At 42.8% G+C, this 20,426-nt stretch overlaps 1 protein-coding gene across 1 annotated transcript in view; it reads right to left on the reverse strand.

Moving 5' to 3' along the window:
- Clnk (cytokine dependent hematopoietic cell linker) overlaps positions 1 to 20,426 on the reverse strand; it is a 222,377-nt gene that overhangs the window by 13,467 nt on the left and 188,484 nt on the right. The window contains exons 13-17 of the mRNA XM_059275808.1: positions 20,172 to 20,190; positions 17,148 to 17,229; positions 13,425 to 13,465; positions 4,448 to 4,578; positions 591 to 668 (exon numbers count right to left, since the gene is read on the reverse strand). Coding sequence (XP_059131791.1) covers positions 591 to 668; positions 4,448 to 4,578; positions 13,425 to 13,465; positions 17,148 to 17,229; positions 20,172 to 20,190 — 351 coding nt within the window. The remainder of the gene's footprint in view (positions 1 to 590; positions 669 to 4,447; positions 4,579 to 13,424; positions 13,466 to 17,147; positions 17,230 to 20,171; positions 20,191 to 20,426) is intronic.

A 20,426-nucleotide genomic window follows, 5' to 3' on the forward strand; every position in this document is an offset into this window, starting at 1 on the left:
TGATAAATGATGGAGATCTTGGGGGTATCTGTTGCTGCAGCATGACCTGTCATATGCTGGATCAAGGTATTCATGATCCCTATTCATGATCCCTGCTCCTCTCCTGAAGAAGTGAGCTATAAAGACCCAATTGTTCCATGGGTACACATTTAGTAAGGGGATGAACTTGGAAGAGAGCAGAAGGAGGTATTGTTCATTATGACCACTGCACCCCAGATGCCCTACGTGGTTTTCCAGTGGCTCCCTTAGTATTAATATCTTTAAAAGCTGATTTTCATTTTATGAATAAGGAATCAACAGCTAACCTTGTTTAGGAACTTGGGAAAGTCACATCTCTGATAAATGACACAACCAAGTCTTAGGTCTGAGGCCATTTTAAATATCTCTGTATTTTAAGAAAACGACTCCACAGTTTCATCTGTATAATTTAGTGTTCTTCTATCAAAGCTTTCCCTGAAGTAACTAGAAATTATACTCCATTATTCTTTCTCACCCCTTTCCTCTTCCATAGAACCTCTTCATCCCAAGTCCCTTCCCTACTTCATGTAGAAATACACACGACGGCCACAGGAACAATGTAGAGGCATTACCTTGTTCTCTCTCCTCAGCACCTCTTCCACTGCCTGGCGACTGTATTCTCCAATGTACCATTCATTCTGCTGGACATCCTGTGGTACAAGTCCAGTGAGGAATATTTTAGGATCAAAGAGAGGTATTCATTATGGACTAATTAATTCAAATTTTACTTTTGTTCCACCAGTGTCCAATCACAGACTAATTGATAGGTTTTCAGCATAGAGCACTTTGATCTGGAACCTGGAAATGCCTACTGATGCTGGGAGAAGATGGACATGGCACAAGCGAGTGCAGCTGGGGATTCTTGGGTTGATAGGAATCAAAAGAGTGGTCCTTGGGAGTGGCCAGAAACTGCCCATCGGTTAGGCAAAGTCCATCATTTGAGTGTCAGGAAGCATAAGCCCACCCCCCCACCCCCACCCCCCCGGTCAATGTTACTCAGTGAAGTCTGACAAGGCAGAAGGATGCAGGTGTTTTCATTTATGCTCTGGCATTGCATGTGTGCCCGTGTGTCGTTCAGTCTCTTCATTGAGTTCTCGAGGTCACAGTGGTGAGTCATCTTTCTCCAAGACCCTCTCTTATTCAGTATCTCAAACCTCCCCTGCACTGTTTCTCTGGACCATGCATGATGGACAGTGCTCATTCTAGTTGGAGATAGGTAGCAGAGACCGGGGAGTCAAAAATCTGCCACATGGTTGGCAAGAATCAGGGACATGACATCAAGTCTGTGGCCTCCCAGTGCAGTCTCTGGTCTTCCCAGCACCAACATAGCCATCCACGATGGGCACAGGTGAATGCCATCTGGCCAGCATGTGCGGCTCCTACCTGACTGCACCTGCACTTCCTTTCACGCCCTCAGGTTGTGGGCCTGGCCAGTTAGACCTGTTTACTATTCCAACTCACACACACCAGCTACCCTGGGCTTATAGTCTTAAAGTCCTTCTTATAGTCTCTGCCATTCAACTCAGTCACTCTCCTCCATTAAGAATGTAATACAGAATGAAAGGGAAACAGGATACAGGCAACCACAGGGGTGAGTCTCAAAAGCATTGTGCTCAGGGAAACAAAGCCGGGAACCAAAAAGCCACTCTCTGTTTAGAGGATTTCTAGGAAGGACACAGACATTAGAGAGTTGCTGTCTGGAGCCGGAGGAGGACGAGTTTCATAGAAGCAGGAAGGGAATTGGGGTAGAGTGGAAAAGGACAGTGGCCAGCCTGGTATTTTCATTTGTCAAAAGCCACGGGACTGTATATAATATTTGAAATTTCTGATATTTATTGCATGTAAATAATATCTTAAGTAATTCTTTGGTTTTGTACACATAGACAAAAATTGAAACAAAAATTCTGATCTTGTGTGAAGCCCTTTTGTAATAAGTTCCTCAACTTGAGGGGATAATCAGTGCTGGGAGGGTCACGGCTCTGCCCTAGGCAAAGCCCAGGCAGGCTCCCGGTAAGAAAGTGTCTGAGACCTCACCTCCCTGCTAGTGTGGGAGCCTTCCTTTCACTTTGGCCTCTGTAGTGGTGGCTCTGGGACTCCTGGTTAGTCTCCAGGCTTGGGCAGGCTCAGCCGTGGTGAGTTCCATTTACTCTGACTTATTCCTTTAAGCTGGAAGATGCCTTAGAGCAGTGGTTCTCAACCTTCCTAATGTTGCAACCCTTTAATACAGCTCCTTATGCTGGGGTGACTCCCAACCATAAAATTATTTTGTTGCTACTTCATAGCTGTAATTTTGCGGCTGTTATGAATTGTTATGTGATATACAGGATATCTGATATCTGATTCCCCAAAGGGGTCATGACCCACAGCTTGAGGACCACTGCCTTAGATGTGGCAGCTTGGGGCATCTTAGACTATTTCAAGATGTGGTTATGAGGGGTGTAGGATGTAGACTGGTGCTTGAGCAAAGCCCTTGGTGGCTTCTGAGTGACAATGAGGAGGAGCCAAGCTCATCTTAAGTTCTTTCAGGTTCTCTGAGTGACTGCAGAGCACTGTGCTTAGTGTTAGTGTAGGATTAATAGTGCTGACATTTCTAGTCATCCCTCAACAGAAGACATGGGACCCTTGCTCTGGGAACCTTTAGCAGGCTGCAGGATCCTGCTTTGCCTTTTAAAAAGCACAGCACAATATACACAGTGTAACGAGTCACCATTTCAGCTACTTTTGAGTATTCAACTCATCTCGTTAAGTGCATTTATATTGCTTTAAAATCATCACCATTATCCATTTCCAAGAATTTCCCATCTTCTCAAACTGAAACGTTGTGCCCACTAAACAACAGCTCTCCATTACTGCCTTCTCCTTCCCAGTCCTGGGGAGCCATATTGGTACCAGATGTTTCTATAGACCTGGCTGCTCTAGGAACCATGAATAGTAGGAGGTAAATGTTTGTCCTTTATGTCTGTCTTCCTTCACCTAGTGCCATGCTTTTGAAGTTTACCTGTGTAGAACATGCCACATATATTTTTTTTCTATTTGAGATTTTTTTTTTTTTTTTGTGTGTGTGTGTGTGTGTGTGTGGGCACGCATGCCTGTGTTTGTGTGTGAAGTTTATCTCTGTCTGTGAATGGACACCTGTGTTCTTCCTGCCTTTTGACTATCATAAATAATGTTATAAACATGTGTTCAAATCCTGTTGGGCTCTGCTTTCCGTTCTCTTGGGGATATGCCCAGTAGTAGAATGTGGTCACTGACTTCTAGTTTATTCTTTGTCTGTGCTCTGGAATACTGCTTGAAAAAAAAATTATTAACATAGCAATGGAAAGTGAAAGCAGCCAATTTACCAAATATTACACAGACATCAATATTGAGAGGATTGAGATCTGTCACAAGTCATAAGATTTGTTGAACTGTTGAAAATAGGAACATCCTGATCTAGTCCAAGCTTTTCTCATGCCTTTGGAACTCAGGCTCTGGGAAGAGTTTGGTCTTACATGGACATTGACTTAGAGTTCAAGAATCCTAAGGCTTATAAAAGTGGCAGAGTGAAAAACATTCAGGTCCATGTGAAGGGAAAATGAAAGAATATTCCAGAGCCCATTGGAAGATTGGGAAGCCCTTAGAGAATTAGGTAACGATTAATTATAAGGCCAAGCAGAGAAATGTGAGATACTATAGGAATTACAAGGAATTGATCAGAGATCCTACATGCTTCACATACAAACCATGAGCAACTCTGGAGCAGGACACCCATAGGCTGGGGATATGGAATGAGGGCAACACCATCTTCTTTGGTGCTGTCTGTAGTAAGTAATGTCACAGGTGATGGAGGGTGGAACAGATAAGACACAAAGAAAGCTCACTCTCCTTAGAGGAAAACATGAGTGTAAGATTGGCTGAGAAGTGATTGTGTGAAAGGAGCTGATTTTCAGGAGAGACCATGAAGCAAATGAAGACAAAGCCACTTCTTAGCCGTTTCTAGCTCTCTTCTGTGTCAGGGATCTGGACTCCTCACGCTGTCTGACAGATATAATCAACGCTCAGGAAACGGCTGCCCGGGCTCAACTGAAGTTGAAATGTGACCTGGAAATCTTTCAATGGGAGACAAATCCTAGTATCCAAATTCCAGTTAATTATCCATGAGACTTCACAAATGCACGTCTAAATCTCTGTCAGCCCCACCCTCCCACCCTCTGGAGTTAATGAACAGAACATTCTGAGAATCTGCAAAACACAGGAGTTAAAAATCTGGTCAAAGAGTAAGGCCATATGAGACAACAGAGCGTTTTAGAAACATTAAAACCCACTGATTTGTCATTGTATCGGGAACTAATTAATGGCAACCGCAATGATCTGCTCTGAGCTTTCCCAGAAAGCTCTCACTGGATGCCAAGGACAGCGAGAAGGGCTTGCAGAGAAGTTCCCACCTCACCTTTTCATCAGGCTTGGTGGGGACAGGTTTCTCCGTGTTTGTGTTTTCATAGGGCAGCACACGATCATGAGGGCTGTGGCTGGCTGCAGCTTGGCATCTCTGAGGACAGTGTTGCATGATGCCTGTATGGTCTAGGAAGAGATTGCATTGAAATGAAATCACATTGCTGTCTAGGTTTTTCTCCCTCCAACAGGAAGATGGGCCCATGACTTCTGCCAGTCTTTGGCCATCTTTGTGGTCTAGACAACACCCTCTCACCATGGACTGCAATACCCTGTGAATTATTCCCTTGCTTCTACATTCACCCTGCCCACTCTCTCTCCACTGGGAACCTGAAGTAATTTTCCAAAACTGTAATTGTGGGGAGATGCCTCAGTGGGTAAGAAGTGTTTGCCTCACAAGTGTGTTCAAATCCTCAGAACCAATGAAAAAGCCAGATGCTAGTGAGCAGCTGGACTCCAAGCATTCCTACAGGGAAATGGTAGAGATGGGAGAATCTCAAGAAGCTTGCAGGCCAGCTAACCTGTCAGACTACACTAGAAAACAAAACAAAACAAAACAAAAAAATCCTCAAAGACCCTGTCTCAAATAAGGTGAAAGGTGAGGACCAAAACCCAAGGTTCTCCTTTGACCTCTGTGTCGGCCTACACACACACACACACACACACACACACACACACACACACACACACACACACAAATGCAGAGAGAAGCAGAGAGAGAGAGAGAGAGAGAAATGTAACTGTGATGTAGCTACTCATCCTGGCTAAAAATCCTTCCATGATTGCCAATCCACAAATAAAGTCTCTCATCTATTTTTGTTTGTTTGTTTAAATAATTTATTTAGCTGGGTGTGGTGCTGCACGGCTTTAATCCCAGCATTTGGGAAGCAGAGGCAAGAGGATATATGTGAGTTCCAGGACAGCCAAGGCTACAGAGGAACCCTGTCTGGAAAAACTACCATAATAATAATAATTTATCTTTACTTTAGGCGCATTGTCTGTGTGAGGATGTTAGATTCCTTGGAACTCGAGTTACAGACAGTTGTGAGCTGCCTTGTGGGTGCTGGGAATTGAACCTGGGTCCTCTGAAGAGCAGCCAATGCTGTTAACCATTGAGCCACCTCTCCATCCCCCTCTCTTCTGTTTTTAAGGCTCCAAATTCCATATCTTCTTATGTCTTCATCCTTGCCTCATCCTTCCCACATTACCCACTTCATCCAGGCCATAATGAACTCTGCTCAGTTTCTTAAACCTACCATGATCACTGGTAGGTTGGAAAATGCCATTAAGAAACTCCAAGTATAAGCTAAGAAAACTAAAGTATCATTTCTTTTTAACCTGGAAGAGCAGCTGATAGAGAAACCATGGTAATTCAGACTTGGATACTTGGCAGATATTTTATTTAGAATAAAGAAAGCAAGCTTGTCATTTCATGGAACACAAGGGGATAGTATTTGCTGCCAGTCATACATTTAAACCACGAAGGTGAAAGTTGGAATCTGGGAAATTTGTATCTAATACAATAGTATCCTGATAGACTTTTCTCATGAGATTGGTGGTGCTACTTGCAAATATAAATATATTATACAATGACACATTGTTGTGATTGGAATAGTAACTGGATCCCCAAAGCATGTGTGTTGAAGATTTGATCCATAGCAAGGGATGCTCTTGAGAGGTGGTAGGTATTTTAGGAGATGAACCCTAGTTCGAGGAAATTCAATCAGTGGGGATGTGCTCTTGAAGGGGTCCCACACTGGAAAGGAGTAGCCTTGTTCCATTACACACTCCCTACCACGATGCTCTGCTGCATCATAGGGCCAAAGCACAGGGCCAGGCAGCCATAGATAGAGACTGAAAGCATCAACACAAATGTCCTGTCACACCGTGGCAAATCTGACTGACACAAACATGTTGTTATGTTGTCTATGACTAGGGTGTGCATCGCAGGATTGATCCCCACATGGTAGTACTGTCAGGAGGTGATTGGTCCATGAGGGCTCTGACCTCTTCATGGGTTAGTCTACTAATGAGTTCGTAGATCATTAAGAGGTGAGTCCTAGTTGGAGCAATTGGGTCACAGGGAGCATGCCTTTGAGGGATTTATCTTATCCCCGGACTCTGTTTCTCACTCTTTCTGCTTCCTGGTACCCATGAGCAGCTTTGCTCTATCACATACTGTGTGATGTTTGACCTTTGACCTGGCCTCAGCCCCCAAAGTGATGGAGTCCATCAATCATGAACTAGAAGTTTCAAGTCAAAAGAAATCTTAGCTCCTTTAGGTTGTTTTTACCTCAAGAAATTTGTTAGAGAGGGAAAAAAGGTGGCCCATACATATGTTAACACTGGAAGTCTAGATCATGTCTGAGAACCATTATTTCTAACTGACCAATGTGTTGATGCTACAATTTGCCATGCCCGGGTAAGAAGTGAATTGAGAGGCAAAATAAGGCAGTCCATTTTACAGAATATAGAAAGTTATTGTTTCACCTGGCACCTGAGCATTAAGATACCACCATTTGTCAAATTTTGATACAGTGTTTTCTCTACATACTTCAACAAAAATGAAGCATTTCTAACACATGTTATTCTTGTAAACAATAATCAAGGATGGGGTTTTTGACATTTAGGTTGGAAAGATGACGTGTGGTATCAGCAGGTAAGCCAAGCACAGCTAAGGCATTTGTGAATATGTTAGTAATTTAAGCTAGGAATATCTAAAAATAAATCATAAAACTGTAAGAGTATACAAACAAAGTGTAAGTAAAATACTAGGCAAAAATTAACATAAACCAGGTATGATGGCACACACCTTTAATCCCAGCACTCAGGAAGCAGAGCTAGGCAGATTTCTCTTTGAGTTTGAGGCCAGCCTGGTGTACCTAAAAAGCTCCAGGCACCCTGATCTAAATAGTGAGGTTCCATTGAGGGGAGGGGTAGGGGAAGAACACATAAACTGGAAGTGAGGTGATTCTTGTCAGGTCAGCATTGGAAGTATATAGCATCCCTTAGTCTTAGACTTATGACCAAGCTGTCATCCTGGTTAGCAGCTGAGCAAGAACCTCAGGAGTGTGAGCTGCTTTAGACCCAAAACTTTGTTTAGATGAAGTTTCGGCAAATATTTACTGAGAATAAACAGTATTCTGATATTTTGAAAGTTCTATTTTAATTATGCCAGTGATTATGGTTTTTATTGAGCCTAAGGATGTGTATGTGTGTGTGTGTGTGTGTGTGTGTGTGTGTGTGTTTGTTTGTTTTTTTTTTTAAAGGGAATTGGACCCAGGGCCTCGTGCATGCTAAGCAAGTGATTGACCACTGGGTTATGTTCCTAGAACACTTTAGAACACTTTAGTTTTCTTTTCTGTTTTTCTGAAACGGGGCTTATTAAGTTGCATAGGCTGGCTGTGAGCTCACCCTGTATTCCAGGAAAGACTTGCATTTTGCAGTTCTCCTACTGAGAAGCTGGGACTACCAAGGTCTAAGCAGAAGACCAATTACGTAGAATCTAAATGCATTTATCATACTAAGTTAATTTCACCCATCAATTTATGACTTTTTTTAAAAGATTTATTTATTCTTCCTGCATGTATCCTGCAGGCCAGAAGAGGGCACCAGATCTCATTATAGATGGTTGTGAGCTACTATGTGGTTGCTGGGAATTGAACTCAGGACGTTTGGAAGAACAGCCAGTGCTCTTAACCTCTGAGCCATCTCTCCAGCCCCCAATTTATGATCTTAAGAACAAGAAGAAGCTAAAGATTTCCTTCCTAACTAGAAAGAATCATCCTGAGTGAGGTAACACAGATCCAGAAAGACAAACACAGTATGTACTCACTCTTAATGGATATTAGATGCAAAGCAAAGGATAACTAGGCTATAATCCACAACCCCAGAGAGGCTAGGTAACAATGAGGACCCTAAGAGGGATACACATGGAGGGCCTCAGGAAGAGAAAATAGTTAAGATCTCCTGGGTAAACTGAGAGGGGGGTAGAAGGGGAGGAGCGGGGGATGGGAACAGGAGGAACTGAGTGGAGGGAGGGAGGGAGAGTACAGTGAAAGATATCTTGATAGAGGGAACCATGGGGGGGGGGTTAGGGAGAAACCTGGTGCTAGGAAAATCCCCAGGAATCCACAAAGATGACACCAGGTAAGACTCCTAGCAATGGTGGAGAGAATGCCTGAACTTACCTTCCCCTATAATCAGATTAGTGACTACCTTAATTGTCACCATAGAACCTACATCCAGTATCTGATGGAAGCAGATGCATTGATCCACAACCAAGCACTGGGCTGAGCTCCCAGACTTCAGTTGAAGAGAGGGAGGAGGGAATCAGAGGAGCGAATGAGGTCAAGATCATGATGGGGCAAACCACAGAGACAGCTGACCCGAGCTGGTGGGAGCTCATGGACTCTGGCCTGTCAGCTGGGAAACATGCATGGGACCAAACTAGGCCCTCTGAATGTGGATGACAGTTATGTGGCTAGATCTGTTTGGGGAGCCTCTGGCAGTTGGACCAGGACTTACCCCGGGTGCATGAAATGGCTTTTTGGAACACATTCCCTAGGGTGGGACATCTTGCTCAGCCTGGACACAGGGGGGAGGGGCTTGGTCCTCTCTCAACTTAGTATGCCAGACTTCGTTGACTCCCCACGCCTTACCCTCTCTGAGGAGCAGATAGGGGTTGGGATGGGTAGAGGTGGCGGGGGGGGGGGGGGGGGGGGGGAAGAAGGGGAGGGAGGTAGAACTGGGATTGGTATGTAAAATGAAAAAAACTTTTTAAAAAATAAATAAATTAAAAAAGACTTCCCTCCTAAAATTTCAGTTGATAAATAATAAAACTTAACCTTGAAATGGTATAGAATCTATACTACTAAACTATTTTTGAGAACTATACCTCCCAGACACAGAGGAAACATTGGGTGTAAAGGAGAGATGGACCTAACACAAGCAGGAAGGAACCCAAAAAGTTAGTGAAAAGTTGAGCAGCCAAGAGTCCCCAAAATAACACAAAAGTAGATCCAAATTTTGGCAGTCACAGCAAACATCAAACATGGAAATGAGCATGGAACCAGAACACTTAAAAGTCAGACACAAGTTGGCTTAAAAACCTAGTGGTGTGCTGATCACATAACCAGAGTCTGAGGGTGCCAGTAAAAGATGAGGACCATGCGCCTTGCAGTCCTAAGAGCAAACCTACACACCTCTATTTGTGAGAAGAACATTGGCTTAAAAACTTTCTTGTAAGTTATCATGGAGCAGAATGCAGGGGACGTTTGATTTAAATGGCAGTGACTATCTTTCCTTCCTGGCTCGAAGCAGTAAGAACAAACCTGAGAGGGGAAATCAGCATTATCAGCGTTTCTTATTACTCACTTTGTGCCCGATAGAATTCAGAGATTATGAAATTTTTATGATATTATGGCAACTGATTCATTATCGTTCAACCCCATATGCCTTACTTAAATATTTAAAAAGTCCTATTTTTAAAAAGAGCATTTGGAAATAATTATGCATTTGTAGTCTGCTCACAGAACTAGTTAAATGAAACAACAGCAAATTTGCCACATAATTTTCTTCTGAACGCCGCTGGCTTGGATCTGTGTCGGATGATGAATGGATAAACGAACAGTTCTGAGCATCCTGTCTGTATCCCACCACATCATAGGTACTACTCCCTCAGAATGAAAGCAGCTAAGCTTCCGAAACTTCCTACATAAGACATTGCATTTGGGGTTGATCTCTCTTACGTATGGAGCCTGGGAAAGGGAGGGAGATGGCAATGAAGAGATTGGTGAAAGGCCAGTAGAAGAGTTTTGGGGGTGAGTAGTTGACACCCCAAGAGGCAAAACAGCCTGATAAAAATGGCTTGGGGGTGAAACTGCACAGCAGCCAACACTTTCTAATGTTTTTGATTTCTTATGGAGCTACATGTCTCGGCACAAACTCTGACCCTTGCTATCAGCTCATGGATGCTAACTCGTGAACACAATTAATATTACCAGAGAGATAGCCTCACACCCCTCTGTTGTCACCTACAGTCCAACATTTCAAATCAGGCATTATGTCAGTACTTATCAGAAGATTTTAACTTATATTTATACATAATTAAAATTTAACTTTATAGGAAAAAAGGCCATGTGTATGTTTTCCAAAAGAAAACAGAACAAGACTAAATACAGACACACAAAATCATCCACACTTCCAAATCTAAAGAACAATATTTTACTAACTTGACATATAATGTTTCTGAACCCTCTTCTAGTTTATACACACACATTTGCTGTATTTACTGGGATTCTTTTTTTTTTTTTTTTTTTTTAATCCTACCTAGCTACTAGCCATTCAGCTTTTTTTTTTTTTTTTTTTTTTTTTTTTAAGATTTATTTATTATGTATACAGTGTTCTGCCTGCACGTATGTCTGCAGGCCAGAAGAGGGCACCAGATCTCACTACAGATGGTTGTGAGCCACCATGTGGTGGCTGGGAATTGAACTCAATACTTCTGAAAGAGCAGTCAGTGCTCTTAACCTCTGAGCCATCTTACCAGCCCCCTACTGGGATTCTTTATAGTTTAGCTTGAATTAATTTATCGATACATTGGGCCTATTGTGTTATCGGTAAGTGAACTACCCAGAAACAAACCAAACATATCCAAGATTCTTTTTCCATTTGTAAGATAATAATGACATCAGCTTCTATAGAGATGTGGGCCTCACTATCCTCTATGAATGCTCACCCCTAAGGCATCTGTATGAGTTCCAGTGTGGGGCTGAGCTCCACTAAAGTGACAATCTATGAGTGCAGATGACTCATCGTCTTCTGCATATGACACTTCGCTAAATAATTGGTAGTACAGTTGTGCTACACAGCTGGCTTGCGTGGTCAAAGAGAGCAGTGATTAACTCACAGCCTCCTTCCATCCCTAGGACTCAAATGTCAGCAACGGGAGTGCTGGAGGTCAGATTTAGGCAGTAAAGATGAGACAGCTTGGAGTATCCATCTGGAGAGTGCCTGGGATGAACAGGGCAAGAAATGGCTTGACTTGTGGCTTTTGAAAGTGTGCTTCAAGATTAGAGAGAATCATAACTCAGAGCAGATTGGCAAGCCTCTATCTTAAAGATCAAAGCATGTTTGGATACAAAGCAAAGCAAGAGTAGTCTGGAACCACAGTGTTTAGGGAATGGTGTCCTCAACCCATCACAGAAGAAGCTAGACTTCTTAAGAAAGCCCAGAGGGGACAGAGAGATATCTTGCCTCCGTTATTTTCTCTTTCCATCAACAGGCACCCACAAAATGCATGATCAGTACCAAAAATGTGGCCACTATTTAAAGATGCAGAGTAGAGACAGCATCTCTCCACTGACCAATGCTTCCCCATCAGCTTACTAAGCAAATATTCATTCTGCTGAGCAGAAGTTCATTTCTGATTTGTCAGACTTAGCAAAGTGTCATATGCAGAAGACAATGAGTCATCTGCACTCATAGATTGTCACTTTAGTGGAACTCAGCCCCACACTGGAACTCATACAGATGCCTTAAGGCTGAGCATTCATAGAGGATAGTGAGGCCCACATCTCAAAGAAGCTGATGTCATTATTCTTATCTTACAAATGGAAAAAGAATCTTGGATATGTTTGGTTTGTTTCTGGGTAGTTGGGAGGTAGAGACAGGAGGATCAGGAGTTCAAAGTCAGCATAGGCTACAGAGTGAATTCAAGACCACCCTGAGCTATTTGAGACCCTGCTTTGAGAAGGAGGTGGGGGCAGAATCTCTGTTTGGAGAAAGTCCCATTTTCATTGTATGCATTGAAAAAAATAAACTTATCATCTGAGTCTTAGTTGTTTCAGTGTAGGACAAAAATGAAATGAGGCATGATGGGAAGCAGTCAGATATCTTTGAGTCTCACTGATGTCATTTGGGAGAAGAGGAAATGGGGAGACAAAGAAAAGAAGGAAGGATATTAAAATAGGAGAGTGTCGAGTAGAAGGCTGAGTGTGCCTGTGTGTATATTGTACTGATATTAATATATGAGTTTTTATTTACATTCTATCGGTGGAAGAGTGAAGCTCAAAAGGTTAACTGGACTTCAGTGGCCCTGCTGAAGAGAGAAAGGCAGAGCTGGGACCAGGGCAACGGCACTCTCTCCTCTTCCATTGTACCCTACGGAGCCGGCTGTTCTCAGCCCCAGATAATCTTTTCTAGCTAAACCGAGAGACATGAACACAGTACTTCCCCGGCACACAGAGCAATCAAGAGGGAAAATGCACCTGGCAGACGTAGCTGAGACAAGTGGCATGGACAAGGCTGAGCCCCTGGTAGGCACAGGTCTGTTTTTCTATTCTGCTTCATGCAGAGATATGTTAGCTTTCCACGTTTTATGCCACGATCAGTAAGAGGGATCATTTAAGTTATTAGGGTCATTTTTTAATTTTACAGATTTTTATTTCTTAAGATAAATCTACATTACACCCAATGTGTTGGGGGAAATTGTCTACAACTGTTGGAGATGATGGAGAGCACAGTGTACTCATGAACTGCTGGTGACTGATAGATGACTCCACCCCCCTTCTGGCGAAGACCAGGAATAGTATGTTCTTACCAGTTTAATAACTAACTGCTACATCTACTTTGTAAAAATATATCTGAGGCAGCTAAAGAGACACACAGTTGAGACCCAGATAGTTCTGTTTCCAAAAGAGTAGAACTATTGCACTTCTGAAAAATGCCAATATTATGGTTTGTAACACTAATGCTTATAAGGGGATTGTTTCATTAAGGACTCAAATAAAAACTAAGTTGTTATGTAACTTTAACAGAAATGGGACACTATTAATCAGTGAAAATGAGACAATCACAGCTGTACACTTCAGGTCAGTGGCTCCAGTTCACAAACATCGAGTCACTGTGTAGGACTCTCGTAGAGTTCTGGCTTACCTGTTTAGATCCACGAGTCTTATTTACGGCCCCCTTACCTCTGACGTGTACAGTGTGCTTTGCTGGCATGTAGGAAGAGCTGAAGAAAAGGTCAGAATTGGTATGTTAGCATTCCTGTGACAGACAAAATCCCACTTATGGGCAAAGTTAATGGCAACGTCTTCAGGTGACATTTATGAAGTATGAATATTTTACTGAACTTGCTTGAAGAATTATCAGTTTTCTAAAACAGTGGTGGTTGGCTTTTCCTCTCTGCTCTCAAGTCTGGCAAGCATGAGACATGGCACTAAGGGACTGGTGTATATACTATTTCCTCTTGTCATCTGAGGACATGTCAGCACTCTTTGCTTTGTTAAACTGAGTCTGGTCTTGCCTTGTAGCTGCACACATGAACACTAACATCAATGTGTCTGGGGGCTCATATTCTTTTTTTTAATTTATTTTTTATTAATTAATTTTTTTCATTTATTTTACATCCTGACCACAGTTTCACCTCCCTCTTCTCCTCTCATTCCCTCCCCCTGCCTCCCCTTTGTCCCCCCATCCACTTCTCTGTTTCTGTTCAGAAAGGTGCAGGCCTAACATGGGTATCAACAAAGTATGACATGTCAAGTTGAGGTAGGACTAAGTACCTCCGTTTGTGGGGCTCATATGCTATAGAACTTCTACCAGTTGGAGTCAGCTATAGATAGGAAGAGAAGCATAGAAATTCACACCTTTTGAAAATGTGAGCTGGATGATAAATGAATGCAGAGGATCCCCAAGAATGCCACACAAAAGGGAATTGTGAAAACAGAACACAAGGCATCCAAACAGCAATATGCATTTCTAATCACAAAAGTGGTGTGATCAGGCCTGCTCACCCACATCTGCACTTTGCACCTTACTCTAATGTTCTACTTCACTTCGTGGTACAGTCAACGTCAATGTAAGCTCCAGGTGCTAATAGAAGTCTGTCTAATTACACGAGCCATGCTACATCCCAAGGATTGTGCTATTGACAGAAGCCTCTGGTCTAATTAAGAGCAAGTTGACCTTTTCCTAGCACCAGTGAAACCAACTGAAGGCATATCTGCTTTCTGTTGTCCCCACAGAAGCCCAAGGACCTTACAGCTGGCTTTATAATTGAAAATACTTGCAGGTTATCTGAGAACCAACATCTAAGCTCTTGACTGTTAAAACTGACATCCCCTTACAAGGAGCCAATGTATCATTTCTGTTAAATGACTGAGAAAAAAAAAAGAGCCACAAATTTTCTCTGATTTTAAAGAATTTGTAGGGAATGCTAAAAGAGGTGGAGTGCCCTTCTAGAATATTTTAGGTACCAAGAACATAGTTCATAAGGATAGACAAAAATTCTAAAACTGACATAAAAGTGATGACTCACCTAACACATGTGTCGAGCACATTCAAATGAGCCTGTGTATGGGGGAATAGGAAATGAAGAAGAGACATGGTCTCTGCTTTAGTGGGGAGCAGTTTATGCAGAGAAGACATGACGATGGAGAATCCTAATGGACCCAACAGATGTCCCAGGAAAAGTATACCATGTCAACTGCTGTGGTGTGAGAGGTCACACATGTGGAATTGCTCAGATTGTAAAGGATGGGGAAGCATGTTCAAGGAAGATGGGATAGCACTTTTACTAGGCTCTTGCTATGTTCCTGGCTCTGCTTTAAGCTTAGACCCCAACACTGTCCAGTCCAAATCCATTGTTCACCAGTGGTGATGTGTCAGTCTGAGTCCAGTGGGAAGATGGGAAGGCTCAAAGATGAGAAACCATAGGTTATTCTGCAAGGGCCCAGGAAGTAATCCCATAGGGATGGGGTGGGATGGGACGGATGCTCTTGGTGTCAATAGAAGGCTATTGCAGTAGTCCAAGCAAGAGTTGATGGGGGCTGTTCTTTGCAAAGAGCTAGGAGGAGAAATGGGTATATTCAAGACATGTTTTGGAGATAGAATTTTGAGTTAGAAAAGGGTGCTCCTCCGCAGGAGTGGGAAAGTTTGGGAATGGCATTGGAAATAAGAGCAGATTACAACGCAATCATTTTGTGATGCTGAGAACCTCTCTAAGGGAAAGGGCCTACTGAATAATTGAACACAGGTCTGGAGGCAAGCAAGGGGGCATGATCAGGAGAAGGGAACTTGGGAATCATTGACATGGGGAGGGCATTTGACCCTGAGATAAATGAGATTCAGGCCTTCATTGACAGGAAGGGGCCTGTAAGATGAACTCATCATTTAAGGCTGTTCTGGGAGGGAAGTCCAAGAAAGAGACTTAGGAGAGGTAGGTAATTAAGAGAACAATTAAAATTAGACATTGTGTAATAAATCAAGCAAACAAGCTGAAACCACATCAAATAACTACCACAGATAGAGGCTAGATGGAATAGCTTATTATCTTTTTCTCAAATGTGATTTTCCCTCCTACTTGAAAATTGCAATAAGAAAGAATATTGAGTCAGATGGGGACTTAAGCAACAAATAGCCTCTTCAGAGCTACAAAGCAATGGTCCTAATCCCTGAAGGTCAAAGAATGAGAAGTTATTGAAGGTATAAAACAGTACACCTTGAAAAATGAGGCAGGAGAAGGGAAGTAGGGCTTGTGATGATTCGAGGTTCACAGCGTAGCAATCATACAGAGAACTGCCATTTACTAGGCTCTTGCTATGTTCCTGTCTTTGTTTTAAGCTTAGACACCAACACAGTCCAGTCCAAATTCATTGTTCACCAGTGGTAATGTGTCAGTCCGAGTCCAGTCGCTCCCACCTCACGGCCCTTCTCTTCTACCACTGATGTAGACACTCCCAGTAAATATTATAAATCAAGGCACCATCTCAACTATGGGCATGCACGAGGAGAGCCATGACTATTGGGCAGTGTGGCTAGAGTCAAGTTGTTATGGCGGCAGGGGCTTGGGCTTTGGAGTTGCCCTTAGCTTCAGTGGCCAAGGAACTCTCTCTCTCTGGACTTCATTTTTACCATCCGAAGACTGAGTGAAATAATGTTCTGGATTCAGTGTGGCTCTAACCTTGGGTGTGATGTGTGGAAATAAGTTTTCCACATAGGAAGAGAAGTAACGATGGGGAAAGTAGACAGAAGAATAGATGTGCACATGTACTTCTGAGAGGGATAGTGTGGTTGCTGGAGGGCATCTGATGAGGAGGATGTGATGTCTAAGGGAGAAGGCTAGGAACTGAGGTCACAGCCATTAGCCAGGGTTGCATAGCAGCAACTCAGAGTCCTAACTATGCAAGCTCTACATTTTGAGAAAGCCACTACTAATTTTTATCAAGTGACCTTGATCGAGGAATTACCTTCGATTCTTCAACTCCTCAGTGAAGTTGATGTCACAATCAACTGATCATGCGATCACAGTAGCTTTCTCAACATCTGCTCACCTACACTGTGCTGTCCAAGTGTGTCTGTGGGCTTTGATGCAGTGGTGAACTGAGAACAGCTAGAGATGACCCACTTTTCCTGAAAAATTGATCAGTGTCCACCCCATTCAGTTAATATTCAAGTTTTTACACCTCTCAGTTGCCTGTAACATCCAATCATTTATAAATAGCAGAAAGACATTATTAGATTCTGTGGCAGATGGAAATGTCCTTGTTTTCCTTGAGACATATCACTGGGCTTCAGAGTAGATGGTCTAACATTTCCTGTTTCTCGGAAGTCTTGTGAGTAGTCACTAGCTAAGATCTAAGAGGGTACATGTCTGCTAACATGAGTACCAACAAGTGTTTCTCCCTTCTTACCTGGTGATGTCAGGTGGACTCCCCTGAGTGTTTTGGTTTTGTGATGGGCGAGAAGGTCCTGGCTTTGTCTGGTGATAAGATCCTGGAAAGTATGACATACATGGGTCAGATTGCACAGTGCATACACTTGGGGACTTTCCGGAGTACACTGGGATGGCTGTGATTTAAGTACTCTCATTATCATTACAGGGGGCTTTTGAAACTATAAACTCATACAGTCCACAGCTCCCCCCTGTCCCAGGAGTGCCACTTTTTCGAGGCTGTAAAAATTGCATAGATTGTTTACAATCTAGAGCGCACATGACTGGATTTTTCCAGTCAGACAGAATATTTCATCAGAAGGCATTTTAGGGGTAATTATAGATGACTTTGGTTTTATCATGCACTCATACACCCATTCATTTGTTTGTTGGTTTGTTCACACAATTCAATGTGTCTTTGTGTAGTGCTTATAGAATATGTTCTCTGCTAGAACATGGACTTACAGTGAAGTATGTACATACTTCACATACAGAGAGGTAAGTGGTTCTTTTTTTTTTTTTTTTGTTTTTTTCCGAGACAGGGTTTCTCTGTGTAGCTTTGCGCCTTTCCTGGAACTCACTTTGGAGACCAGGCTGGCCTCGAACTCACAGAGATCCACCTGCCTCTGCCTCCCAAGTGCTGGGGTATGTGGTTCTTAAATAAAAGATGGCAAGCAAGCAGAGCAAGAAGGAAGTTTTGGACAGAATGAGTGACATAAAGAAAATAAAGTATGCTTTAGGATACAGGGTTGACCTTGTGTAGCTAATGAGGGCCTTCTGAGAGCTGACTGGTGAATGGCATCCTGATCAGGAGAGTGTTAAACCAAAGGACTGCTGTGGGCCAGCAGGGTTTAGGGATGTCTACTGCCTGCACAAGCCACTTGTGTTCTTATTCCCATCTTGTGATAGAGCAGGTGAGCTTCCAAGGTTCTGGCCAGCAGTTACCAGCTGGGAACAAACAGGGATCCATTTTCTCAATGCTTTCTCCTTGATCATTGTCTTAGATAAACTTAACTGTTAACTTTACACATCCTTCAGTTGCCTAGAACAGATATCCATGTTATTGGGGGATTATCTTGATTATTAATTGATGCAGGTGGGCTCAGCCCACTGTGGGCAGCACTAACACCAGGGAGGTGTGCCTGGGCTACCTAAAAATGTTAGCTAAGCATAAGCTTGGAGGGTGGGGTGGTCAGCAAGCAGCATTCTTCCATGGTTCTTGCCTCTAGGTTCCTACCTTGATTTCCTGCCCTGATTTGCCTCAATGAGTGACCATGACCTTAAAGTGTGAGCTAAATGCCCCCCTGCCAAGTTGGTTTTGGCCAGAATGTTTAAGCACAGCAACAGAAGTCAATAGAAAAAAAGAATCAAGTTCAGTCATACCTCCACACTGGAGTTACTTAGCATGCCATTACTGTTCCTGCTTTTCATCATTGATGGATTTTTAACCAGCCATCGATACTTATGAAGGACATTGAATATACTCTGATGTGAGACTCATAAAGCACTATTCCAGTTGTGATGGTGAACCATAAAGCCATGGAAGCATGCACACATTGGCTGTCTTCTCTTAATTTGGGTTGTTACTCTGTGCTCTGCTCAAGGTTGACCGCAGACTGGACACCTCCGATTGAATGGACTGTGATTACTTGCAATGACATTTGAGTCAGTGATAGGTCCATTAATCACACACCCATAAAAAATCACTTGTTGTAATCAATAGCCACTTGGAGCACCTGCCCCTCGGGAGCATAACAATGCCCCACTGTTACATTACTACATCAAAGCCTGTTGTAAGGTTACCTGGATGTCTTAGTACATTAAGAGTCACTGTAGATTTCATTTGGTTTCACAGTTATTTCAGTTGCTAACAAGTCCCCAGTTCTCTCTCAGGGCCCTTGGAATTCACAGACCTGGGTAGGCCCCTCTTCCAAGTGTTTTAATGTCTTCACTGCATAGGGCAGAGCCAACTTGAGACTCACAGAGGAAATACAACTCAGACGCACATAGTTTTATTTCAGCTTGACACAAGCTAGAGGGAACCTCAGTTGAGAAAGCCCCCCCCCCAACAAGATTGACCTTTGGGGGCATTTTCTTTATTAATGATTGATGTGGGAGGTCCCAGCTCACTGTGGGAAGTGCCATTACCTGGACTGGTGGTCCTGGGTGTTATAAGAAAGCAGGCTGAGCAAGCCATAAGGAGAAAACCAATAAGCAGCACTCCCCCATGGCCTCTGCATCAGCTCCTGCCTCCAGGTTCCTGCCTTGGTTGAGTTCCTGTCCTGACTTCCCTTAGGAATAGAATGTGACCTGAGGGTTTTAAGCTGAAATAAATCCTTTCCTCCCCAAGTTGTTTATGGTCACAGTGTTTTATCACAGCTGTAGAAAACCTAACTAAGACACATGGTAAGTTGGAAACAGGTCTCAAAATTCCAATCCACTGCTTCTTCATTGACCCATGTTGTGTCTTGATAACTCTCTGGGCCATGACACTAGCCTTTTGAATAATAGTTTATCATTTTAAACTAAAGGGGAACAGTATTTTAAAGATAGGCATGAAGATACATTACTGCTCAGTGTCTTGCTGTTTAACAAGACTTGGGTTGCACGTATCTACATCAGTAACACCAACAGTGTGCACGTGTGTGTGTATGAGGGCATGTGTACACACATGGGTGACACTGGTCTCAAAGAGACATCAAGATCTTCTCCTGAACAATGGGACAGCAATGTATATCCCAAGCAGCAGAGGTGTGACTTCTTTTGGTTAATGCATGTAGATAAAGAAAGACACTGTCCTAGTCCTGATTTTAATTATTCTCCTTAGACAGGAGGATGTTGGAATAGCCTATGAAGTCTTACATTCTTCTGATGACTTCATCATGCATGCCCCTATAGATCCCAGGCTTTGAACTCTCACTTTCCACACAGTGGTAACCCTATAGACCTAGACACAAGACCTAGTGTGATAGCACTGGGGTGAGAAAACCAATGTAAGCATTACCTTCTTCTGCTCCAAGGACCTGCATCGAATTAAAAAAGATAATGATGAATAACTTCAGGTAACAGAAAATTTAACCTAAATTTTAACAGAAAATTAACTGTGTGCAGTGGGAATTTTGTTAGTAGAGTTTGGGGGAAATTTTTTGTTAGTACAGACTTTTAAGGCGATCTGCAAATAGTTTTCTAAAAGACAACATAAAAACCATGGTTTTATCTTCTGTATATGATGTAACAAATGTATAGTTGGCTGATGATG

This window comes from Peromyscus eremicus, chromosome 10 (genome assembly GCF_949786415.1).
Source record: "Peromyscus eremicus chromosome 10, PerEre_H2_v1, whole genome shotgun sequence".
Classification (NCBI taxonomy): Eukaryota; Metazoa; Chordata; class Mammalia; order Rodentia; family Cricetidae; genus Peromyscus; species Peromyscus eremicus.